Source organism: Argopecten irradians, chromosome 4, assembly GCF_041381155.1.
Source record: "Argopecten irradians isolate NY chromosome 4, Ai_NY, whole genome shotgun sequence".
NCBI classification, from domain to species: Eukaryota; Metazoa; Mollusca; class Bivalvia; order Pectinida; family Pectinidae; genus Argopecten; species Argopecten irradians.
Window position 1 is genome coordinate 2184681 of NC_091137.1, and position 27186 is coordinate 2211866.

A 27186-nucleotide genomic window follows, 5' to 3' on the forward strand; every position below is an offset into this window, starting at 1 on the left:
AAAAGGGTCCTCCTGAACATTTTTCACACTTCATTCTAGAAAATTTTCCGCTGCGCGGCGCATTTCCTATAAAACGTTCAAGCACATAATGTCAAACATTAAATAGTAAAAATTCTATACACACGAACTAGACTAAAAGTGTCCATTAAGGGATTCTATGTACTATTTAAAAAAATGTCTCTTAAAAGATCAATTTGTTTATATGTCTTAGCGAGACAATAAATTCATATTTTTTATGTTACACAACAATATGCCGATGGTGTGAAGCCGGTATATTCAGATCGAGTATAGGGTTGCAAAAAATTACCATGTTAAGAACGCTTTATAATCATTAAAATACATCGTAAAACTAATCTCAGCCATTCTAAATCGTATTTTTTTTCCCGAGGGAGACCCCCGGAACCCCCCCTTACACCAAATTCTCGCGCCTTTGGACGCTCGCAAATTCATCAAAATACATTGTAAAACTCATCTCAGCCATTCTAAATTATAATATTTTTTCTCGGGGGTCACCCTCAGACCCCTAAAACACCAAAATCTCGCGCCTTCACCACCGGAACCCCCCCTTACACCAAATTCTCGCGCCTTTGGACGCTCGCAAATTCATCAAAATGCATCGTAAAACTCATCTCAGCCATTCTAAATCGTAATTTTTTCCCCGGGAGACCCCTGGACCCCCCCTAACACCAAATTCTCGCGCCTTTGGACGCTCGCAAATTCATCAAAATGCATCGTAAAACTCATCTCAGCCATTCTAAATCGTAATTTTTTTCCCGGGAGACCCCCGGACCCCCCCCCTAACACCAAATTCTCGCGCCTTTGGGCGCTCGCAAATTCATCAAAATGCATTGTAAAACTCATCTAAGCCATTCTAAAACGTAATTTTTTCCGGTGGAAATCCCCCGGACCCCAAAAACCAAATTCTCGCGCTTTTGGGTGCTCGCAAATTCATCAAAACTCATTTAAGCTATTCTAAATCGTAATATTTTTCCCGGGGGAGGCCCCGGACCCCCCAAACACCAAAATCTCGCGCATTTGGGCGCTCGCAAAATCATCAAAATACATTGTAAAACTCATCTCAGCCATTCTAAATTATAATATTTTTTCTCGGGGGTCACCCTCAGACCCCTAAAACACCAAAATATCGCGCCTTCGACGCTCACACGCTTATTTGGCCAATTTGCGTATTCGTTAATCTCCTTTTAGCTACCCCACTGTGTATATATGTGAACAATGATTAAATTTAATGATATATGAAAAATGTACATAAAGCATATATGGTTGGGAGTTGAATTAATCTCCTCCTGAAGGTGCGGCTGGCGGGGGGGGGGGAGGGGTTTACAAAATATTGAGGACCTTTGCCCCCTCCCCCCCATTACGTTTCATCTTCCTACGCCACTGCCTGGGATATTCCAGGGGTTACTATCGCTGTAGTTCGTTTCACCCCTGGGATATTCCAGGGGTTACTATCGCTGTAGTTCGTTTCACCCCTGGGATATTCCAGGGGTTACTATCGCTGTAGTTGGTTTCACACCTGGGATATTCCAGGGGTTACTATCGCTGTAGTTGGTTTCACACCTGGGATATTCCAGGGGTTACTATCGCTGTAGTTGGTTTCACACCTGGGATATTCCAGGGGTTACTATCGCTGTAGTTGGTTTCACACCTGGGATATTCCAGGGGTTACTATCGCTGTAGTTGGTTTCACACCTGGGATATTCCAGGGGTTACTATCGCTGTAGTTGGTTTCACCCCTGGGATATTCCAGGGGTTACTATCGTTGCCGTTGTATTCACACCTGGGATATTCCATGACAACCACAGATTAGAGAACGTACTTTATTGGTCCGTATACAGTTTGTTAATAATCATACTTTTTCTTCTTCTGAAACTGGCCGAGTTATAGACCTTGACATAGAATTGTATCTACAAACGCCCGTATTCTACATGTAATCGGCATCGATTGAAGTGTTTCACTCGACAACACACGAACTTATACTGCCCAATACTCTCGATTGCGCATATATAAAACATAACTTAGTTTGTACATTATTTTTATATTATTCCGAACGAACAGTACTCCGAAACTAACGGTAGAAATAATTAGAGCTCCGGATCGATTATTCTAGATAAGACTCTTACAATGTTAATGTCACAGAACGCCCTAGAATCGTTAGTTGGATAGGCATCAATGCTCTTTGCTGTGTAGTCGAAAAATAACATCCAGAACCTTCCATCTCTCGTAGTTTCCCAGTTTTGGGAACATTCTAGACGTTTAAACTGACGTGTATATGTAGTGTTGGCGCTCTTTATAAAATAGATTCTTTCTGTTTATATTTCCATTCTTGTCACCGTCTCTGTCATCGCTTATATAGAAAAGTCCAAAACGATATGTTGTAGATGAGATGTAGAGCAGTTCAATAAGGATACGCCACACCTCCGGAGCAGAGTAAGAATTGAATCTCGTTTTTGGGGGTGTGATGGGTGGGGATGCTAAAATGACCTAGGATAGCATATATAGGTAAGTGATACAATGTGTACAAGTCGAGCATTTTAACTGATAAGGCCAAAACAAAAATTATATGCATGTTTCAGGTTACATGATTGAAAAAAAATTAGGGTAGGTCGGTCAGGAATTTATTTTATCTTTATATTTTATTTGTTTAGGAGAGGTGGGGGAGGGGTTGAGTTGCTTTATTACTGCATTAAAAAGTAATGTGTCTTTCAGGCTTTAGGCTGGCTAGAAGTCTTTTATTTCTCATTACCATAATTGAACTTTATCTGGATAAACTTAAAGCCAGCGTAAAAATCTTAATTGAAAACTTCACACACTACATTTTTGTTTTGAAAAAGTGTGATAAAATAGGTAGGGTCGGAGGTAAAAACTAACCTGAAGCATACATATTTTTTTTCCCCCTAAGTATCGGTAATTTACATATTGTCAGTTTTTATCTTGATGACAAATGGGTTTTGTAGTTCTATAGATGTCGGTATATCTCATCCTTTTCCCATAATTAAATAGGCCTAACCACAGGTGTTCGTTTCTAATATAAGTATAACATATTAGAAACGAAAAGAAACGAACACCTGTGGCCAAACTATTGGGTCTTCACACCTGTGGGTCTTCATGGAATCTATAATTTATATTGATATTTTTCAAGAAAGCATCTAAAATCAATTCTGAGTTGTTATCTATAGCAAATACATACAAACATACTATACGTATATGTTTCTGTCTACAGTGTGTAATTATGGTCATGATAAATTAACTAGATCTAGTTCATTTAAAAAATAAACTAGATGACTGTAGATTCTAAAAAGGTTGGCCTAGAAGTTCGTCGCTTACGTCGAATTGACATAGTGTCTTAGAATTTGTGCTAGGGTCTAATGCGGTTTAGTCTCACAACTGTTTGTAAACATGTGTCAGCATAATATTGCTGCGTTATTTAGGTCTATTGTCAGGTAGGTCACCCGTGGTACCCGGCTGTTCCTTCAAATGCTACAATCGAGAAATTCCATTATATTGACAAATAGGCCTAGAACTTCCTGATAAAAATAAAACCTAGCATGAAAATAGGCGTCGATTGGTTGATTTAATATTGGAATTTCATAAATCAAAATATTGAAAAGAATCAAAATAGTTCAACAAGGAAACTTCATAAACGTGTAAGTCGACTCGTCGGAATAGCCATGTTGTTCGGAATTTAGATTTCATTAATAGCACAGAGGAGTCCCGGTTTTTTTTAATGTTCTATTTCGAGGAAAAATTACGACGCAATGGCTATTTTTAACTGTGCCTGTCGAATCCTGATATTGTGATTGGTTAGTTGAACAGCGGAAGTCGTCATATTTCAAAATAGTAACAACGATTGCACCATAAGAAGCGCTGCCGGTGTAACAGACGTCAGTAAACGAATGTAAGGCAGGCAAGAACAACGTAGAAACACAAGCCAGGTAAATGTGGTGAAATATTCACGATGAAGATCGTTAACAGTCCCAGAATACTATCCCTTAAACGTCTTTACGACAAATACCCCAACAAAACCATGCATGCCATGAAACGATTGATTTATTATATTATTTTCTTTCACTTTTTAGTCCCGGCCAAGCCCGGCGCCGTCAGAAAGAAAAGAGTGACAGGCAAACCGACTCCCCCCGAGCTCGAACGAGGCCAAGGGAGAGATCGAGGAAGGAAAGACACTTGGAATCTTAAATCCAAGATAGAAAAGTTGCGACAAATCGTAACAATTCACTCTCACGGAGACCCGACGATACGGCAGAATTTAGCGAAATGTTTAAACAAACGATTAGCATCAACGACTACGCCGAACATGGCATCGTTCCAAGGAGTGTCGACGAGCTCGTCGACATGTTGGACATCGGGGCTGGACTTGCTGGAGAATTTGGATCTGAGTCTGTTTTCGGACTCGTTTCAGATGGCACCATCCCCAAATTCCAACAATTCTCTACAATCGGTACAGAATCCAAGTGGCCTATTTGACAACGGTAGGTATACTGATCAGTTTTGATACGTCCATTTTTAATTGAGATAGTTAGAGATGTCAAACTAAGGAATTTCTGATTGTTGAAAGTAATTTCGACAAGGTACGTTTGCTGTCAAGCTTTCAAAATGGCGGGACAGGGGTTGGGCAGGTAAGATAATGACATGTCACGTGGGTTAATATTACGGGTCACGTGTACAAATATTTATCTCTAACCAGGGGCACCTGCTAAACAGTAAATGAATGACGTTACCTTAACCTATAATGGAACTCACAACCAATAAGATATGGTATCAATTATAATGTAATTTTAATTTGTCAAAGTGTAAAGAAAGTTCATTATGTATTAACTTATCGCAAGAAATATCTCCAAATGTGTTTTAGTTGATGTTATATCAGATCAAGTATCAAAAAATAAAACAAGTACTTTCATCAGTTTTCAAATTTTGCAGAAAAAATTGTATAAACCCATTGAAAGTAATAATTTTACAGATGCTACATATGTATCAATGTGGGAATGGCTTAAACAAAAATAATAAAGAAATATTAATTTTGATATTTACAGAGCTGGCTGGAATCAAACCTGATCCAGCTACCACGGCCTTTGACCCGAAAACTGATTTTACTGATGAAGGGGGTGAGCCTAGTTTAGATAAAATGGGTGGAGATGTCCTGGACATGCTCACTTCCTTCTCTGACGATGTCAACGATGAGTACCTCAACAGCTTCATGGACCTGACGGGATTCCTCCAGCTGGTGAGTTTACCACGCTCATTTACACAATAATTACTTATTAGTTATATATTAACCTTCATTTTCATTCTCTTGCAACTGAATTTCTGGAAAAATTTGATTCCATAATTTTGTAAGATCATTGTGTAAATTTCAAGAATGTCCAGAAATTTACTGGGTCTCGATAAAAATGTTGTCTTTACTTTAGCCAGGAGTATGGGGCAATCATTGTAAAACATTTCTGTTTTCTCCATAGGAGGATTCAAACTTCGGTAAAACCGAAGAGGAATGTTCGGCACCAGAGCCTGAAGTAGTTGAAGAACCTGTTGTGACAAAGAAGTCAAAGAAGCGTAAGTTAGACGAGGTGGGAGAGGAGTCGGAGTCATTTTCAGCCAGCGTGGATCATGACTACGTCTCCAAGAAGCCTTGTGCATCATCATCTTCTACAGATGCTGAAGTGTTTGTCTTTGAAGAACCTAAGACGAAGGTTGCCCCTGTCGAGAAATATAGAGAGCGGCGAGTAAAGAATAATATCGCATCCAGAAGGTCCAGGGAGATTCGCAAACAGAAGTTTGCAAACATGGAAGAAGAGGCAGAACGACTCGTAGTTGAAAATGCCAAACTCCATGAACGGATTGCAGAAATGGAACAAATGGCGAAAGAAATGAAAGCTACTCTGATCAGCAAATTGGCAGGAAAATAGATGAATACCTTTGTAAAGGAACTGACAATTTACTGAGAAGGTGACATTTCAGAGTCATTGTAACATGTTCTTGATATGTTTTACCATTACCATGGTATTATATATATCCTTATCATTTATTGATAAAAAAAATGTACAGCAAAATGTACAAAAAAAGTTTAAATATTAAATTACAAAAAAATGAATTCCAAGGCTGACAACATGTATATGTTTTTTGTTGATCAGTTTTGAGTATCATCTTGCAGATTCATTTTGAACTTTTTTTATTGTTGTTATGTATATTTGTTAACAGTGAAAGCTGTTTTTGATTTTAATATACCTCAGGAGCAAGTGGTTTTTAACTATCTTCAAAGTCCGAGGTTCTACATCTTACGAGCAAGTCTACAATGTTGTTATTATATTTGTGCTAGCAAATGCCAAGCACTGCCCTCCCATGCACATATGTTAAAACCATGGGGAGGGCAAACAATTGTTATTTGTTGACATTTATTTATTTTTCATTTTAAGTTAAATGCTATTTATCATTTCACTTTGATTGTGCTTGATACTGATTTAGATGAAAAGTTTTACAAGTTAACGACAATTTACGAATTACTTTTTATTTAGTTCTCTTGGAATCATTATTACTTAACTACACTAGACACACAACCAGTAGTAAAATGTTGCTATTGCTTGTTATGACAAAAATATCTGAATGAAATTTATTTTTTACAAATTAAGATAAATAGCACTTTTTTCCCTTTTTTTATTTTGTTATCAGATCTATGCAGATGAGTTTTTCCAAGTGTAAACAATGCCAGCAGTTTTTCTATAACTTTTGTACTTTTGATATAACAAAGTCTGTTGCTTTTTAATGTTCAAAATTTACGTTTGACAATATTATAAAGCTGGCTTTGTTTACAAAGTGAATCAACATCTGACAGAGGAGAGACTTGTAAGGACTAAGATGTACTGTAGATTTATGGGATTGAAAAAAGACTAGGATATTAGGATTATAAAAAAATTTCATAATTTTTGTTATCAATAAAGACGTAAATATTTCGGAATTGATTTTGGTCTGTAATAATATTGACTAAAAAGTGAGAGGTGACTTGACTGTATAAAAGATTTTATCAAAAAGGATCAAGGGAGAGATTGTTAAAGAGGGGCTGGGAAAAGGAATATATCAACATGATGACAATAATTTAAAATAAGCACGAGAGGGGGGAGGGATTGGAATATCAAAATTATGATGACATTAATTAAAATATTAGCTTGCGAGGACTGAGTCCATAACCATGTTACATTCTGAACATCGAGATATGACTTTATACTGTACATAAATGATTGTTGTCTAGCTTCATTTGTATGTCATTATTTACCTCATCCATGTTTTACACTCGCTATTCATTTCATAAGGTTTATCATTTTAATGGCAATCAGAAATTTGTTATTTACTAGTAAAATTTATGGATGTTCCATATAGAATATATAGATTTTTTGGTATGAAATTGACAGGTTTTAAGTTGAGACAGCAAATAAATTAAATGTACTATGTGTATAGATTCATGTAGTATATGATAACTGGTTGTAGTACAAGAGTGTGTGTGTTACCGATTTATTAGAATTTATCTAGTATTGAACTAATTGTTTATGTGGAAAAATGAGGAAGCAATATTTGGAATATAATTGAAATGAAGAAATCTTTCATTACTACGGAAGATAGTATTTTTTCTTTAAATGTTTGGTAAAGATTCTAATATTTCATAGCTAAAGAAAGGGAACAATCTTGTGAAATTATTAAATTTTTAAGTTAAATAAGAAAAAAAAAACTAAAAAAATCTTAAATAAAAATAAAAAAATTAAAGAAATTTGATTTTTTTTCTTCTTTTGTTGTTGGAAATGTGATCATCAGTGACAGAAAACTAACCTTCCTACAAGATGTGGAGATGTTTTAAGAAACATAACAAGAGGCCCAGAGGGCCTGTATCGCTCACCTGGTTTGTAATGCTAAGTAATGTTCTGAATACAAGTTCATTGTTTCTTTTCTGAAGGAATTTGAATATTTACCTCTAATTCCCCTATTGGGCCCCACTCTTTCTGCTCCAGGGGGTCAAAGCCAAACTTTATACGAATTCTGTTAACCCCAAGGATGTTTCTGGCCAAATTTGGTTACAATCCATGCCAAACTCTTGGACAAGTAGCGATTTTTAGGATTTACCTCTATTTCCCCTATTGGGCCCTGCCCCTCCTGCCCCCAGGAGGAGTCAGAGCCAAAATTTATACAAGTTTTGTTTCCCTTCCCCAAAGGATGTTTGTGGCCAACTTTGGTTACAGTCAATGCAGAACTCTAGGACAGGTAGTGACTTATAGGATTTACCTCTATTACCCCTATTGGGCCCAGCACCTCCTGCCCTAGGGGAGTCAGGGTCACCATTTATGCAAAATCTGATCCCCTTCCCCTAAGGAAGTTTCTGGCCAAATTTGGTTGCAATCCATGCAGAACTCTAGGACAAGTAGCGATTTATAGGATTTACCTCTATTATCCCTATTGGACCCCGCCCCTCCTGCCCCAGGGGGGTCAGGGTCACCATTTATGCAAAATCTGATCCCCTTCCGCTAAGGAAGTTTCTGACCAAAGTTTGTTAAAATCCGTGCAGTACTTTATGACAAGTAGCGATTTAAAGGAAATGTTTACGGACGGACGACCGACGGATGCCGCGCCATGGCAAAAGCTCACCAGCCCTTCGGGCCAGGTGAGCTAATAAAAATAATGTCTTTAAAGAACAAGAGGTCCAACGGTCATCTGACTCGTGGCTCAAAACAACAGTCACAGCATAATGGAGTGGTTAACAATTAATATAAGCAATACAAGGAACTCCTTTTTTGAATATGTAAGTTTCTGAAATAGGTAAAGGTCATTTGTTGAACAAACTTGGTAGCCCTTAATCCATATATGGTATTAACCCATTCAAGGATGAAGGAGGAGTCGGATTTCAAAGCCAAATTTCAGCAAAGCTCCCATTTTGGACCCCTGACGTTCTATCCCCATGGGTCTTACCTCGTCCTTTATAAAATATTTCCCCCTTCTGAGCCCCGCCCCTCTGTCCCCTAGGGTCTGACCTAACTCGTTTATCAAATATGATTGTCCTTCCCCAGTGATGTTTCACACAAAATATGGATGCATTAATCTACTCAAGGGTTAGGAAGGAGTAGGCTTTTAAAGCAAAATTTAATCAAAATTCCCCATTCTGAGCCCCGCCCCTCTGTCCCCAGGGGTCGGACCTATCTTGTTTATATAAAATATGACAGTCCTTCCTCTACGATCTTATACACAAAATATGGATGAAATCCACTCAAGGGTTAAGGAGGAGTAGGATTTTAAAGCTAAAACAAGAGGCCCATAGGGCCTGTATCGCTCACCTGGTTTTTTGTTAGTAATTATCACAAGACTCTGACAATTAGAAAAATAAGCAAAATTGACCCCCAAAGTTTAATTTTGAATCACAACCATACAATGATGCTATTGATACCATACAAATATGCTATCCAATACATAGGTTCAGAGACAAAGTAATTTATATGAAAGTAGTAGCCTAATTGACCTTTTTGACCTCGCATCTAATGCCGTCTAAGGCCCCGGGGGTCAGCCCTATCATTTGTACAATTTCAAATGCCAGCCCTATAAGGATACTACCATTGCATTTATAAGTGCTCTTCCATTCTTAGTTGCAGAGAAGAAGTCGTTTATATGGAAATAGCTAAATTAACCCCTTTTGACCCCACCCTTCAGGCCCCCGGGGGGTCAGCCCCATCATTTGCAAAATTTTGAATCCAAACCCTATAAGGATGTAACCATTGTGTAATCCCATGTTAAGTTGCAGAGAAAAAGTCATTTATATGGAAATTGACCACTTTTGACCCCGCTCCTTAGGCCACCGGGGGTCAGCCCTATCATTTGCACAATTTGGAATCCCCACCCTATAAGGATGCTACCATTGCATTATGGGTGCTATACCACGCTTAGTTGCAGAGAAGAAGTCATTTTGTACAATTTTCAGTTAGTAGCCCATAAGGGTGCTACCAGTCAAATTTTGTTGAAATATGACCAGCGGTTATGGAGAAGAAGTCGATTGTTGTCGGACGCCGGACGCCGCGGTATCCCATAAGCTCACCTCGGTCCTTCGGACCAGGTGAGCTAACAAGTACATGTACTCATTGCAATGGACACTAATACATAACCCCCCAAATGACCCTCTCCCTCCCCCTCCCCATCTCCACCTGCGACAAATTAAGAATGCAGTTGCACAGTGTATGAACATTTTGAAAGAAATTTTGAGGTACTTTTACATTCAATGAATTAGAGACGAAAATTTGAAAACAGAAGGTTTGGCCAGCAAAAATCTTTCAAAATTTTTATCATACTGATAAGCATCCCTTTATAACCCTTTATACTAAATTTCATTGAAATCAGAGACCGAAGTATAAAAACAGGAAGTTGGCCCAGTGGCCATCTTGGAATACCAAAATCTTTACCAAAATGTTTGCATGTTGTTCGCCATCCCTTAAAACCTCTACAGACTAATTTTTGTTGAGATCAGAGACTAAAACCTGAACACAGGAAGTGGGCTCACAGCCATCTTGGAATATAAAATCATTATGAAAATATTTGCATGTTGTTCGCCATCCCTTTAAACCTCTACAGACTAATTTTTGTTGAGATCAGAGACTGAAACCTGAAAACAGGAAGTGGGCCAGCAACCATCTTGGAATACCAAAATCTTTATAAAAATGTTTGTATGTTGTTCGCCATCCCTTAAAACCCCTATAGACCAATTTTCATTGAGATCAGATACTGAAGACTGAAAACAGGAAGTGGGCCATTGGCCATCTTGGAATACTTAAATCTTTATATAAAATATGATTGTCCTTCCCTAATGATATTTTACACCAAATATGGATGAAATCCTCTCAAGAGTTGAGGAGGAGTAAGATTTTAAAGCTAAAAATAAGAAAATTTGCCCTTTTGGGGCCCACCCCTCAGCCCCTAGGGGTCGGACCTTTCTCATTTATATAAAAAAATAATTGTCCCTCCCCAATGATGCTTCACACCAAAAATGGATGAAATCCATCCAAGGATGAAGGAGGAGTAGGATTTTAAAGCTAAAATTAAGAAAATTTGCCCTTTTGGGGCCCCGCCCCTCTGACCCTAGGGGTCCAATCAGGCTCATTTATGTAAGATATGATTGTCTTTCCCAAATGATGTTTCATACCAAATATGGATGAAATCCATCGAAGGATGAAGGAGGAGTAGGATTTTAAAGCTTAAATTTAGAAAATTTACCCTTTTGGGGCCCCACCCCTCTGACCCTTGGGGTGGGACCTATTTCATTTATATAAAATATGATTGTACTTCTCAAATGATGTTTTAAACCAAATATGGATGAAATCCATCTAAGGATGAAGGAGGAATAGGATTTTAAAGCTTAAATTAAGAAAATTTGCCCTTTTGGGGCCCCACCCCTCAGCCCCTAGGGGTCGGACCCTTCTCATTTATATAAAAAAATAATTGTCCCTCCCCAATGATGCTTCACACCAAAAATGGATGAAATCCATCCAAGGATGAAGGAGGAGTAGGATTTTAAAGCTAAAATTAAGAAAATTTGCCCTTTTGGGGCCCCGCCCCTCTGACCCTAGGGGTCCCATCAGGCTCATTTATGTAAGATATGATTGTCTTTCCCAAATGATGTTTCATACCAAATATGGATGAAATCCATCGAAGGATGAAGGAGGAGTAGGATTTTAAAGCTTAAATTTAGAAAATAAACCCTTTTGGGGCCCCTCCCCTCTGACCCTTGGGGTGGGACCTATTTCATTTATATAAAATATGATTGTACTTCTCAAATGATGTTTTAAACCAAATATGGATGAAATCCATCTAAGGATGAAGGAGGAATAGGATTTTAAAGCTTAAATTAAGAAAATTTGCCCTTTTGGGGCCCCACCCCTCAGCCCCTAGGGGTCGGACCCTTCTCATTTATATAAAAAAACAAGGACATAGTCATTCAGATCCCCCGCCAATGGAGATATCAAAGCTGAAGTAAGTTTGATTGTGGAGACCTATGTGTATGAAAAAAAACCAGGAAAAAGGAAGTTGAGCTTAAGAAAGATGGTGTATAATTCAAGTAGAGCGGGGCTGCAATTGTTGAATCAGGTATACAGCCTTGACATTTATATTAGACTATATACACAAAGATGGGTGGAGTTTTGCAAAGTAACATTTACCATTTACCATGATATTTTCAGCAATGTTTCTATGGTAATGGAAAAAGTGCAAAAAATGAAAACCTAAAAATAGCAAAAGGTACAACTAGACCATAAAAAGAATGTGTCTATGAAGTTTCGTGGAAATATCTCTGCTGGTTTTAGAGTTGTGCTCCGAAAACGATTCTCACGCAAAAATCTGCCATTTTCAGCAATGTTTCCATGGTTACAGAAACAAGAGATCCCAGAGAGATCTTGGCGCCCACCAAAGAATGATCTATATCTGACAAAGGAAAGATGGATCTTTTCTCTACTTTTTAAACTTTTTTAAACATACTACATATAAAATTTGAGACAGATCGCTTCAGTACCTTTTGAGAAATAGCGGTAACAAAATTCAACTTTCAAAATCCAAGATGACTCCTTGGTGGCCATCTTGTTGATCAATCTGTCCCAAATCACAATATGCACAACTAGGGCCCTAGGGGAACCTACATGTGAAATTTGAGAAAGATCCATTCAATACTTTCTGAGAAATAGCGATAACAAACTTTGAATATAACAAGAGGCCCATGGGCCTTAACGGTCATCTGACTCATGGCACAAAACAACAAAGTCACAGTATAAAGTATTGGTTAACGATTAATATAAACAATACAAGGAACTCCTTAGTTGAATATGTAAGTTTCTGAAAAAGGTAAATGTCATTTGTTGAACAAACTTGGTAGCCCTTCATCCAAATATGGTTGAAACCCATTCAAGGATTAATATAAGGAGGAGTCAGATTTTAAAGCCAAATTTCAGCAAAGCTCCCATTTTGGACCTCGGTCATACTATCCCAATGGGTCTTACCTCGGTCCTTTATAAAAAATATGATTGTCCTTACATAAAGTTCCCCCTTCTGAATCAATTAAAACCACTATAGACCAATTTTCATTAAGATCGGAGACTGAAACCTTAAAAGAGGAAGTGGGCCAGCGGCCATCTTGGAATACCAAAATCTTTAAGAAAATGTTTGCATGTTGTTCGACATCAATTAAAACCCCTATAGACCAATTTTCATTGAGATCGGAGACTGAAACCTTAAAACAGGAAGTGGGCCAGCGGCCATCTTGGAATACCAAAATCTTTACGAAAATGTTTGCATGTTGTTCGGCATCAATTAAAACCCCTATAGACCAATTTTCATTGAGATCGGAGACTGAAACCTTAAAACAGGAAGTGGGCCAGCGGCCATCTTGGAATACCAAAATCTTTACGAAAATGTTTGCATGTTGTTCGGCATCAATTAAAACCCCTATAGACCAATTTTCATTGAGATCGGAGACTGAAACCTTAAAACAGGAAGTGAGCCAGCTAAAATTAAGAAAATTTGCCCTTTTGGGGCCCCACCCCTCAGTTCCTAGGGTTCAGACCAGACTCATTTATATAAAATATAATTGTGTTTCCCCAATGATGCTTCACACCAAATATGGATAAAATTCATCCAAGGATGGAGGAGGAGTAGGATTTTAAAGCTAAAATTAAGAAAATTTCCCCATTTGGGGCCCCACCCCTCAGCCCCTAGGGGTCGGACCAGGCTCATTTGTAATATGATTGTCCTTCCGCAATGATGTTTCACAACAACTATGGATAAAATTCATCCAAGGATGAAGGAGGAGAAGGATTTTAAAGCTAAAATTAAGAAAATTTCCCCATTTGGGGCCCCACCTCTCAGCCCCTAGGGGTCGGACCAGGCTCATTTATATCAAATATGATTGTCCGTCCCCAATGATGTTTCACATCAAATATGGATGAAATCCACCCAAGAATGAAGGAGGAGTAGGATTTTAAAGCTAAAATTAAGAAAATTTGCCCATTTGGGGCCCCACCCCTCAGCCCCTAGGGGTTGGACCACGGTCATTTACATCAAATATGATTATCCTTCCCCAATAATGTTTTACACTAAATATAGATGAAATCTATCCAAGGATGAAGGAGGAGAAGGATTTTAAAGCTAAAATTAAGAAAATTTGCCCTTTGTGGGCCCCACCCCTCAGCCCCTAGGGGTTGGACCACACTCACCTCTATAAAATATGATTGTCCGTCCCAAATAATGTTTCACACCAAATATGGATGAAATCCATCCAAGGATGAAGGAGAAGTAGGATTTTAGAGCTAAAATTAAGAAAATTTGCCCTTTTGTGGCCCCGCCCCTCAGCCCCTAGGGGTCACACCTATCTCAAATATATAAAATATGAATGTCCTTACCTAATGATGTTTCACACTAAATATGGATGAAATCCATCCAAGGATGAAGGAGGAGTAGGATTTTAAAGCTAAAATAAGAAAATTTGCCCTTTTGGTGCCTCACCCCTCAGCCCCTAGGGGTCAGACCAGGCTCATTTATATAAAATATGATTGTCCTTCCCCAATGATGCTTCACACCAAATATGGATGAAATCCATCCAAGGATGAAGAAGGAGTAGGATTTTAAAGCTTAAAATAAGAAAATTTGCTTCCATCCAAGGATGAAGAAGGAGTAGGATTTTAAAGCTTAAAATAAGAAAATTTGCTCTTTTGGGGCCCCACCCCTTAGCCCCTAGGGGTTGGACCAAGCTCATTTATATAAAATATGATTGTCCTTCCCCAATGATGCTTCACACCAAATATGGATGAAATCCGCTTAGCGGTTAAGGAGGAGTAGCGTTTTAAAGGAAAAAGTTTACGCACAACGGACGACAACGGACGAATCACGATGACTATATCGGGTCAGATGACCTAAAACTATAATTTACATTTTGGCAGGATCACTTCAGGAAAATTTCAGCTTCATTGCAATGGTGGAACTGGCATTAATTTTGAACGATGATTGCAAATAAATATTACCAAGAGACAAATTTACAATATACATTGTTGTATATTATTGCATTATAAAAGGTATGAAAACAGCAGATATTGTTGTAGTTACGGTAAATTATACAGAGAGATACATGCACAATTAGCAGTATAAAATAATTCCTTAATACAATAATCCTTATTTTAAAATATTGTGTACTTATTGAAGATCACAAAAGAATATCCTTATATAATACTACAGGTACGTTGTAATAACAATCAACTGTAGGACACCAACACTATAGCTATTCATAATAAATAGTCATAATGCTATAGACTTAAGATTGTCCAGTGGAACATATATATACAACATATGGTAACAAGTTCTTGTTTGTTTCTGTCCATTCTGTTAACATTCGCTATTAAAGGCGTTGTGTATCTTTCTGTCCGTATCTGTGACCAATAAGGTTAGAAGCCAGTCCAAGCTTTTATGGATCTTTCTGTCGGTATCTGTGACCACTAGCGTAAGTTATGGAGACAGCCAAGCGCTTATGTATATTTCCGTACTGTGACTACCAGCATAAGCTATGGAAGCAGTTCAAGCGTTTATGTATATTTCTGTACATATCTGTGACCACTAGCGCTAGTTGTAAAGCCAGTCCAAGGGTTTATGTATATTTCTACATGTCTGTGAGTCTGTGACCACTAGCATAAGTTATGAAGCCAGTCCAAGCGTTTGTTGACATTCCTGTAGTTTTGATGTAAGCGACTTCATTACATCTCTGGAAAGAAAAAATATATAATTATTTATTATTCTGCCAGTGGGGCCCAGCAATTGCAAGCTGATTCTCATCAACATGTCGAGCTTTTCCTCCTAGAACATCTGTACCTGTTTTTCAAACGATTCTGTGTGCTGAAGCACCTATCACATTCTACACTGGTAAAACACATTTTGTTGGATTGACTTTTACATGCTGTCTTTTAAATAATTTAGCAACAATGTCGTCTAATATCCCCTGAATGATTGAATGACTTTGGCTTACGCTAGTTTTGAAAAATTCTGTCAGTTTACTTTGGGCCAATTCGCTAGTTCTGTCATTACAGACGACAGATCACATCTCGCATCACGGTCTGATCACAGTCACTGAAATGTTTTGCAGTAGTACTAAAAGCGGAAAGGATTGACAAATAGCATCCGGAACCTAGCTGTAAATAGTCATTGACTAATTCCGGGCGCTGTATGTCGGTAAAGTGCTGTAATTAATAGGACATGCCACGGAAATGTAGTCGGGTAGCAGCGCCTCCAGCGAGCTCGCGTACAAATGTATGAGTTGTAAGCTCTGTGTCAAAGTCGTTAGCGTATTTCAATTTCCATGGGAGTTTTGTGTACGCTCAATATTTTTTCAAGGGACTAAAACGCTAATTTTAAGGCGTCAACTACGCTTGTACGCTGCTTATCTGGAGCACTGTATACTACTCCCATGTACCCCACCATCTACAAACACACACTTCTCCTGTGTTCCCCACCATCTACAAACACACACTACTCCTGTGTACCCAACCATCTACAAACACACACTACTCCTGTGTACCCCACCATCTACAAACACACACTACTCCTGTGTTCCCCACCATCTACAAACACACACTACTCCTGTGTTCCCCACCATCTACAAACACACACTACTCCTGTGTACCCCACCATCTACAAACACACACTACTCCTGTGTACCTCACCATCTACAAACACACACTTCTCCTGTGTACCCCACCATCTACTAACACACACTACTCCTGTGTTCCCCACCATATACTACTACAACACACTACTCCTGTGTCCCTCATATACAAACATACACACTCTCTCCTGTGTCCCCACCATCTACAACACACACACTATTCCTGTGGCCCCACCATCTACAACCACACACTACTCCTGTGTACCCCACCATTTACAAACACACACTACTCCTGTGTACCCCACCATCTACAAACACACACTACTCCTGTGTACCCCACCATTTACAAACACACACTACTCCTGTGTACCCCACCATCTACAAACACACACATCTCCCGTGTACCCCACCATCTACAAACACACACTACTCCTGTGTTTCCCACCATCTACAAACACACACTACTCCTGTGTACCTCACCATCTACAAACACACACTGCTCCTGTGTACCCCACCATCTACAAAACACACACTACTCCTGTGGCCCCACTATCTACAAACACACACTACTCCTGTGTACCCCACCATCTACAAACACACACTTCTCCTGTGTACCCCACCATCTACAAACACACACTACTCCTGTGTACCCCACCATCTACAAACACACACTACTCCTGTGTACCCCACCATCTACAAACACACACTACTCCTGTGTACCCCACCATCTACAAACACACACTACTCCTGTGTTCCCCACCATCTACAAACACACACTACTCCTGTGTGTACCCCACCATCTACAAACACACACTTCTCCTGTGTACCCCACCATCTACAAACACACACTACTCCTGTGTACCCCACCATCTACAAACACACACTACTCCTGTGTACCCCACCATCTACAAACACACACTACTCCTGTGTACCCCACCATCTACAAACACACACTTCTCCTGTGTACCCCACCATTTACAAACACACACTTCTCCTGTGTACCCCACCATCTACAATCACACACATCTCCTGTGTTCCCCACCATCTACAAACACACACTATTCCTGTGGCCCCACCATCTACAAACACACACTGCTCCTGTGGCCCCACTATTAAAACACACACACTACTCCTGTGTACCCACCATCTACAAACACACACTACTCCTGTGTACCCCACCATTTACAAACACACACTACTACTTCGTACCCCACCATCTACAAACACACACACTTCTCCTGTGTACCCCACCATTTACAAACACACACTACTCCTGTGTACCCCACCATCTACAAACACACACTACTCCTGTGTTCCCCACCATCTACAAACACACACTACTCCTGTGTACCCCACCATCTACAAACACACACTACTCCTGTGTACCCCACCATCTACAAACACACACTACTCCTGTGTACCCCACCATCTACAAACACACACTACTCCTGTGTACCCCACCATCTACAAACACACACTACTCCTGTGTACCCCACCATCTACAAACACACACTACTCCTGTGTACCCCACCATCTACAAACACACACTACTCCTGTGTTCCCCACCATCTACAAACACACACTTCTCCTGTGTTCCCCACCATCTACAAACACACACTACTCCTGTGTACCCCACCATCTACAAACACACACTACTCCTGTGGCCCCACCATCTACAAACACACACTACTCCTGTGTACCCCACCATCTACAAACACACACTACTCCTGTGTACCCCACCATCTACAAACACACACTACTCCTGTGTACCCCACCATCTACAAACACACACTACTCCTGTGTACCCCACCATCTACAAACACACACTTCTCCTGTGTTCCCCACCATCTACAAACACACACTTCTCCTGTGTACCCCACCATTTACAAACACACACTTCTCCTGTGTTCCCCACCATCTACAAACACACACTACTCCTGTGTACCCAGCCATCTACAAACACACACTGCTCCTGTGGCCCCACTATCTACAAACACACACTACTCCTGTGTACCCCACCATCTACAAACACACACTTCTCCTGTGTACCCCACCATCTACAATCACACACATCTCCCGTGTTCCCCACCATCTACAAACACACACTATTCCTGTGGCCCCACCATCTACAACCACACACTATTCCTGTGTACCCACCATCTATAACCACACACTACTCCTGTGTACCCCACCATTTACAAACACACACTACTCCTGTGTACCCACCATCTACAAACACACACTACTCCTGTGTACCCCACCATTTACAAACACACACTACTACTTCGTACCCCACCATCTACAAACACACACACTTCTCCTGTGTACCCCACCATTTACAAACACACACTACTCCTGTGTACCCCACCATCTGCAAACACACACTACTCCTGTGTTCCCCACCATCTTCAAACACACACTTCTCCTGTGTACCTCACCATCTACAAACACACACTACTCTCCTGTGTACCCCACCATCTACAAACACACACTACTCCTGTGTACCCCACCATCTACAAACACACACTACTCCTGTGTACCCCACCATCTACAAACACACACTACTCCTGTGTACCCCACCATCTACAAACACACACTACTCCTGTGTACCCCACCATCTACAAACACACACTACTCCTGTGTACCCCACCATCTACAAACACACACTACTCCTGTGTACCCCACCATCTACAAACACACACTACTCCTGTGTACCCCACCATCTACAAACACACACTACTCCTGTGTACCCCACCATCTACAAACACACACTACTCTCCTGTGTACCCCACCATCTACAAACACACACTACTCCTGTGTACCCCACCATCTACAAACACACACTACTCCTGTGTACCCCACCATCTACAAAACACGCACTACTCCTGTGTACCCCACCATCTACAAACACACACTACTCCTGTGTACCCCACCATCTACAAACTCTGAGATCACTCTGTGGTCAACTCCAGTATAACCCACCATCTACAAACACACTGTGGTATACTTACATCTCTCTCACATCCTCGTCATCTGTCTGTTGGTTTGATTGAATTCCATCAGACAGTTTCTGGACTGCAATCCAACAATCCTTTATCCCTGGTATCTTTGGTTTACCTTCAGAAAATCAATATTTGAATATTGACTGTAGCTTTATCACAACAATATATTATAATCCTATCAGGGAGCTTCACCAATGTATGTATTGTGGTATTAACATCCAAAAAAGAAACACCTATATACTTGATATTGATTTCTTTCCTAATAATCCAAAATTATTTTTTCAAACCAAATGCAGGATGCAGATTTCTCTCTCCATTCAAATTCTCTGATTTGTTTTTGGTTTTGACACATGCTAAGCTTTTGAACCAAAGGTATGGGTAAAACAATGACATGACAACAATAATTCACCATTAAAGGACCCTGTTAATATACATGTATACGGTAATTACTGGGACCTGTTAACATACATGTATATGGTAATTACTGGGATACACAAAAGGTCCTCTATAGAGATAAACTCTCCATTCAAATTCTCTGATTTGTTTTTGGTTTTGACACATGTTAAGCTTTTGAACCAAAGGTATGGGTAAAACAATGACATGACAACAATAATTCATATGGCGATGGCGGTGTCAATAACTTTTAATTAGACATGCAGACAAAGTAAATGCGTGTCAATTCCGTTTTTGCATATTACAGAGTTAGCTCCCTTTTGAGAAGGTATCAATTGTTACGTCAGTATTTTGTGAGCGCAATTAATGTCGCTTTTTCCGAAAACTATTACATTACGCTCGCAAACAAATGATGTCACAACCTACCCGCAAGGGCAGATAACTCTGTAATATGCAAAGATGGAATAACATTTAATTAGACATGTAGACAAAGGAAAGGCGTGTCAATAACAAATTTAGACATGTAGAGAAAAGACTCTTGTTGTTATGAAATTCTTGTCCTGAAACTTATATCACATTCTTTCTTTTGTATATTAGACAAAAATAATCTTTCCCTACCTTTGATGTGTAACTTCGAGTTATGAATTACCCTAGAGTTATGATTTTGTTGTTAAATTAGTCTCCGCCAGACTTTGACCTACAAATTGTACTCACTTTTTGCAATGGACCCTAACATGTGGATGGTTCCATGTAAGCTGTGTAAGTCATCTGCAGCTCCCGACTCTAAACACTTGGTCAGCTCAGCAAGAAAGTGTCTGTAAACATACATGTATACGGTAATTATTGGGATAGACAAGCAAGAAAGTATCTGTTAACATACAGGTATAGGGTAATTACTGGGATAGACAAGGAAGAAAGTGTCTGTAAACATACAGGTATAGGGTAATTACTGGGATAGACAAGCAAGAAAGTGTCTGTTAACATACAGGTATACGGTAATTACTGGGATAGACAAGCAAGAAAGTGTCTGTAAACATACAGGTATAGGGTAATTACTGGGATAGACAAACAAGAAAGTGTCTGTTAACATACATGTATATGGTAATTACTGGGATAGACAAGCAAGAAAGTGTCTGTTAACATACATGTATACGGTAATTACTGGGATAGACAAACAAGAAAGTGTCTGTAAACATACATGTATACGGTAATTACTGGGATAGACAAGCAAGAAAGTGTCTGTTAACATACATGTATAGGGTAATTACTGGGATAGACAAACAAGAAAGTGTCTGTAAACATACATGTATACGGTAATTACTGGGATAGACAAGCAAGAAAGTGTCTGTTAACATACATGTATAGGGTAATTACTGGGATAGACAAGCAAGAAAGTGTCTGTAAACATACATGTATACGGTAATTACTGGGATAGACAAGCAAGAAAGTGTCTGTAAACATACATGTATATGGTAATTACTGGGATAGAAAAGCAAGAAAGTGTCTGTTAACATACATGTATATGGTAATTACTGGGATAGACAAGCAAGAAAGTGTCTGTAAACATACAGGTATAGGGTAATTACTGGGATAGACAAGCAAGAAAGTGTCTGTTAACATACATGTATAGGGTAATTACTGGGATAGACAAGCAAGAAAGTGTCTGTAAACATACATGTATACGGTAATTACTGGGATAGACAAACAAGAAAGTGTCTGTTAACATACATGTATACGGTAATTACTGGGATAGACAAGCAAGAAAGTGTCTGTTAACATACATGTATACGGTAATTACTGGGATAGACAAACAAGAAAGTGTCTGTTAACATACATGTATAGGGTAATTACTGGGATAGAGACAAGCAAGAAAGTGTCTGTTAACATACATGTATAGGGTAATTACTGGGATAGACAAGCAAGAAAGTATCTGTTAACATACAGGTATAGGGTAATTATTGGGATAGACAAGCAAGAAAGTATCTGTTAACATACATGTATACGGTAATTACTGGGATAGACAAGCAAGAAAGTGTCTGTTAACATACATGTATACGGTAATTACTGGGATAGACAAACAAGAAAGTGTCTGTTAACATACATGTATATGGTAATTACTGGGATAGACAAACAAGAAAGTGTCTGTAAACATACATGTATACGGTAATTACTGGGATAGACAAACAAGAAAGTGTCTGTTAACATACATGTATATGGTAATTACTGGGATAGACAAGCAAGAAAGTGTCTGTTAACATACATGTATACGGTAATTACTGGGATAGACAAGCAAGAAAGTGTCTGTTAACATACATGTATATGGTAATTACTGGGATAGACAAACAAGAAAGTGTCTGTTAACATACATGTATACGGTAATTACTGGGATAGACAAGCAAGAAAGTGTCTGTTAACATACATGTATAGGGTAATTACTGGGATAGACAAACAAGAAAGTGTCTGTTAACATACATGTATACGGTAATTACTGGGATAGACAAGCAAGAAAGTGTCTGTTAACATACATGTATAGGGTAATTACTGGGATAGACAAACAAGAAAGTGTCTGTTAACATACATGTATATGGTAATAACTGGGATAGACAAACAAGAAAGTGTCTGTAAACATACATGTATATGGTAATTACTAGGATAGAAAAGCAAGAAAGTGTCTGTTAACATACAGGTATAGGGTAATTACTGGGATAGACAAACAAGAAAGTGTCTGTTAACATACATGTATACGGTAATTACTGGGATAGACAAGCAAGAAAGTGTCTGTTAACATACATGTATAGGGTAATTATTGGGATAGACAAGCAAGAAAGTGTCTGTAAACATACATGTATACGGTAATTACTGGGATAGACAAGCAAGAAAGTGTCTGTTAACATACATGTATATGGTAATTACTGGGATAGACAAGCAAGAAAGTGTCTGTTAACATACATGTATAGGGTAATTACTGGGATAGACAAACAAGAAAGTGTCTGTTAACATACAGGTATAGGGTAATTACTGGGATAGACAAACAAGAAAGTGTCTGTTAACATACAGGTATAGGGTAATTACTGGGATAGACAAACAAGAAAGTGTCTGTAAACATACATGTATATGGTAATTACTGGGATAGACAAACAAGAAAGTGTCTGTTAACATACATGTATACGGTAATTACTGGGATAGACAAACAAGAAAGTGTCTGTTAAGATACATGTATATGGTAATTATTGGGATAGACAAGCAAGAAAGTGTCTGTTAACATACATGTATAGGGTAATTACTGGGATAGACAAGCAAGAAAGTGTCTGTTAACATACATGTATAGGGTAATTACTGGGATAGACAAGCAAGAAAGTGTCTGTTAACATACATGTATACGGTAATTACTGGGATAGACAAGCAAGAAAGTGTCTGTTAACATACATGTATATGGTAATTACTGGGATAGACAAACAAGAAAGTGTCTGTTAACATACATGTATAGGGTAATTATTGGGATAGACAAGCAAGAAAGTGTCTGTTAACATACATGTATACGGTAATTACTGGGATAGACAAACAAGAAAGTGTCTGTTAACATACATGTATACGGTAATTACTGGGATAGACAAACAAGAAAGTGTCTGTAAACATACATGTTTATGGTAATTACTGGGATAGAAAAGCAAGAAAGTGTCTGTTAACATACAGGTATAGGGTAATTACTGGGATAGACAAGCAAGAAAGTGTCTGTTAACATACATGTATAGGGTAATTATTGGGATAGACAAGCAAGAAAGTGTCTGTTAACATACATGTATAGGGTAATTATTGGGATAGACAAGCAAGAAAGTGTCTTTTAAGATACATGTCTATTGTGTACGGTAGATACACAAAAGGTCCTCTATAGAGATAGACTATCACCATTAAAGATCCCTGTTAACATACATGTATACGGTATTACTGGTCCTCTATAGAGATAAACTATCACCGTTACCAGTCCCTGCCACAGGAGGACTGGACTAACAAAGCCTCTTTATTACACACTTAACGATCATTCCTAATGAACATTAAAGGTCCCTGCCACAGGAGGACTGGACTAACAAAGCCTCTATATTACACACTTAACGATCATTCCTAATGAACATTAAAGGTCCCTGCCACAGGAGGACTGGACTAACAAAGCCTCTTTATTAAACACTTAACGATCATTCCTAATGTACATTAAAGGTCCCTGCCACAGGAGGACTGGACTAACAAAGCCTCTATATCACACACTTAACGATCATTCCTAATGAACATTAAAGGTCCCCGCCACAGGAGGACTGGACTAACAAAGCCTCTATATTACACACTTAACGATCATTCCTAATGTACATTAAAGGTCCCTGCCACAGGAGGACTGGACTAACAAAGCCTCTATATTACACACTTAACGATCATTCCTAATGAACATTAAAGGTCCCTGCCACAGGAGGACTGGACTAACAAAGCCTCTATATTACACACTTAACGATCATTCCTAATGTACATTAAAGGTCCCTGCCACAGGAGGACTGGACTAACAAAGCCTCTATATTACACACTTAACGATCATTCCTAATGTACATTAAAGGTCCCTGCCACAGGAGGACTGGACTAACAAAGCCTCTATATTACACACTTAACGATCATTCCTAATGAACATTAAAGGTCCCTGCCACAGGAGGACTGGACTAACAAAGCCTCTATATTACACACTTAAGGATCATTCCTAATGAACATTAAAGGTCCCTGCCACAGGAGGACTGGACTAACAAAGCCTCTATATTACACACTTAACGATCATTCCTAATGAACATTAAAGGTCCCTGCCACAGGAGGACTGGACTAACAAAGCCTCTATATTACACACTTAACGATCATTCCTAATGAACATTAAAGGTCCCTGCCACAGGAGGACTGGACTAACAAAGCCTCTATATTACACACTTAACGATCATTCCTAATGTACATTAAAGGTCCCTGCCACAGGAGGACTGGACTATCAAAGCCTCTATATTACACACTTAACGATCATTCCTAATGAACATTAAAGGTCCCTGCCACAGGAGGACTGGACTAACAAAGCCTCTATATTACACACTTAACGATCATTCCTAATGTACATTAAAGGTCCCTGCCACAGGAGGACTGGACTAACAAAGCCTCTATATTACACACTTAACGATCATTCCTAATGAACATTAAAGGTCCCTGCCACAGGAGGACTGGACTAACAAAGCCTCTATATTACACACTTAACGATCATTCCTAATGTACATTAAAGGTCCCTGCCACAGGAGGACTGGACTAACAAAGCCTCTATATTACACACTTAACGATCATTCCTAATGTACATTAAAGGTCCCTGCCACAGGAGGACTGGACTAACAAAGCCTCTATATTACACACTTAACGATCATTCCTAATGAACATTAAAGGTCCCTGCCACAGGAGGACTGGACTAACAAAGCCTCTATATTACACACTTAACGATCATTCCTAATGTACATTAAAGGTCCCTGCCACAGGAGGACTGGACTAACAAAGCCTCTTTATTACACACTTAACGATCATTCCTAATGTACATTAAAGGTCCCTGCCACAGGAGGACTGGACTAACAAAGCCTCTTTATTACACACTTAACGATCATTCCTAATGTACATTAAAGGTCCCTGCCACAGGAGGACTGGACTAACAAAGCCTCTATATTACACACTTAACGATCATTCCTAATGAACATTAAAGGTCCCTGCCACAGGAGGACTGGACTAACAAAGCCTCTATATTACACACTTAACGATCATTCCTAATGTACATTAAAGGTCCCTGCCACAGGAGGACTGGACTAACAAAGCCTCTATATTACACACTTAACGATCATTCCTAATGAACATTAAAGGTCCCTGCCACAGGAGGACTGGACTAACAAAGCCTCTATATTACACACTTAACGATCATTCCTAATGAACATTAAAGGTCCCTGCCACAGGAGGACTGGACTAACAAAGCCTCTTTATTACACACTTAACGATCATTCCTAATGAACATTAAAGGTCCCTGCCACAGGAGGACTGGACTAACAAAGCCTCTATATTACACACTTAACGATCATTCCTAATGTACATTAAAGGTCCCTGCCACAGGAGGACTGGACTAACAAAGCCTCCTATATTACACACTTAACGATCATTCCTAATGAACATTAAAGGTCCCTGCCACAGGAGGACTGGACTAACAAAGCCTCTATATTACACACTTAACGATCATTCCTAATGTACATTAAAGGTCCCTGCCACAGGAGGACTGGACTAACAAAGCCTCTATATTACACACTTAACGATCATTCCTAATGAACATTAAAGGTCCCTGCCACAGGAGGACTGGACTAACAAAGCCTCTATATTACACACTTAACGATCATTCCTAATGTACATTAAAGGTCCCTGCCACAGGAGGACTGGACTAACAAAGCCTCTATATTACACACTTAACGATCATTCCTAATGAACATTAAAGGTCCCCTGCCACAGGAGGACTGGACTAACAAAGCCTCTATATTACACACTTAACGATCATTCCTAATGTACATTAAAGGTCCCTGCCACAGGAGGACTGGACTAACAAAGCCTCTATATTACACACTTAACGATCATTCCTAATGAACATTAAAGGTCCCTGCCACAGGAGGACTGGACTAACAAAGCCTCTATATTACACACTTAACGATCATTCCTAATGTACATTAAAGGTCCCTGCCACAGGAGGACTGGACTAACAAAGCCTCTATATTACACACTTAACGATCATTCCTAATGAACATTAAAGGTCCCTGCCACAGGAGGACTGGACTAACAAAGCCTCTTTATTACACACTTAACGATCATTCCTAATGTACATTAAAGGTCCCTGCCACAGGAGGACTGGACTAATAAAGCCTCTATATTACACACTTAACGATCATTCCTAATGTACATTAAAGGTCCCTGCCACAGGAGGACTGGACTAACAAAGCCTCTATATTACCCACTTAACGATCATTCCTAATGTACATTAAAGGTCCCTGCCACAGGAGGACTGGACTAACAAAGCCTCTATATTACACACTTAAG

At 39.2% G+C, this 27186-nt stretch overlaps 3 protein-coding genes and 1 long non-coding RNA gene across 4 annotated transcripts in view; 2 read left to right on the forward strand and 2 right to left on the reverse strand.

The window, feature by feature from the left end:
* Positions 1-27186, forward strand: part of LOC138320353 (dual 3',5'-cyclic-AMP and -GMP phosphodiesterase 11A-like) — a 495361-nt gene that overhangs the window by 316438 nt on the left and 151737 nt on the right. The gene's annotated exons all lie outside the window — the stretch shown is intronic.
* On the forward strand, positions 3798-7786 carry LOC138320347 (uncharacterized). Its single transcript, XM_069263270.1, has 4 exons — positions 3798-3953; positions 4098-4505; positions 5067-5257; positions 5490-7786. The coding sequence occupies exons 2-4, from the start codon at positions 4331-4333 to the stop codon at positions 5934-5936; spliced, it is 813 nt and encodes a 270-aa protein (XP_069119371.1). The 5' UTR covers positions 3798-3953; positions 4098-4330; the 3' UTR covers positions 5937-7786.
* On the reverse strand, positions 7525-14658 carry LOC138320349 (uncharacterized). The gene is made up of 2 exons (XR_011208169.1): positions 10266-14658; positions 7525-9844 (listed from the first exon to the last, which is right to left on the reverse strand). It is a non-coding gene; the product is annotated as an uncharacterized lncRNA (long non-coding RNA).
* The window catches only part of LOC138322031 (condensin-2 complex subunit G2-like), a 69771-nt gene continuing 57643 nt past the window's right edge, over positions 15059-27186 (reverse strand). The window contains exons 26-28 of the mRNA XM_069266087.1: positions 20785-20885; positions 19687-19792; positions 15059-15778 (exon numbers count right to left, since the gene is read on the reverse strand). Coding sequence (XP_069122188.1) covers positions 15712-15778; positions 19687-19792; positions 20785-20885 — 274 coding nt within the window. The 3' untranslated portion in view covers positions 15059-15711. The remainder of the gene's footprint in view (positions 15779-19686; positions 19793-20784; positions 20886-27186) is intronic.

What these genes read in the sequence shown, in the direction of transcription:
- LOC138320347 (XM_069263270.1), top strand. Translation starts at nt 4,331, where the DNA reads ATGGCATCGTTCCAAGGAGTGTCGACGAGCTCGTCGACATGTTGGACA. An exon ending in AAGTGGCCTATTTGACAACG is followed by an intron (nt 4,506 to 5,066) that starts GTAGGTATACTG and finishes TGATATTTACAG; the next exon opens with AGCTGGCTGGAATCAAACCT. An exon ending in TGACGGGATTCCTCCAGCTG is followed by an intron (nt 5,258 to 5,489) that starts GTGAGTTTACCA and finishes TTTTCTCCATAG; the next exon opens with GAGGATTCAAACTTCGGTAA.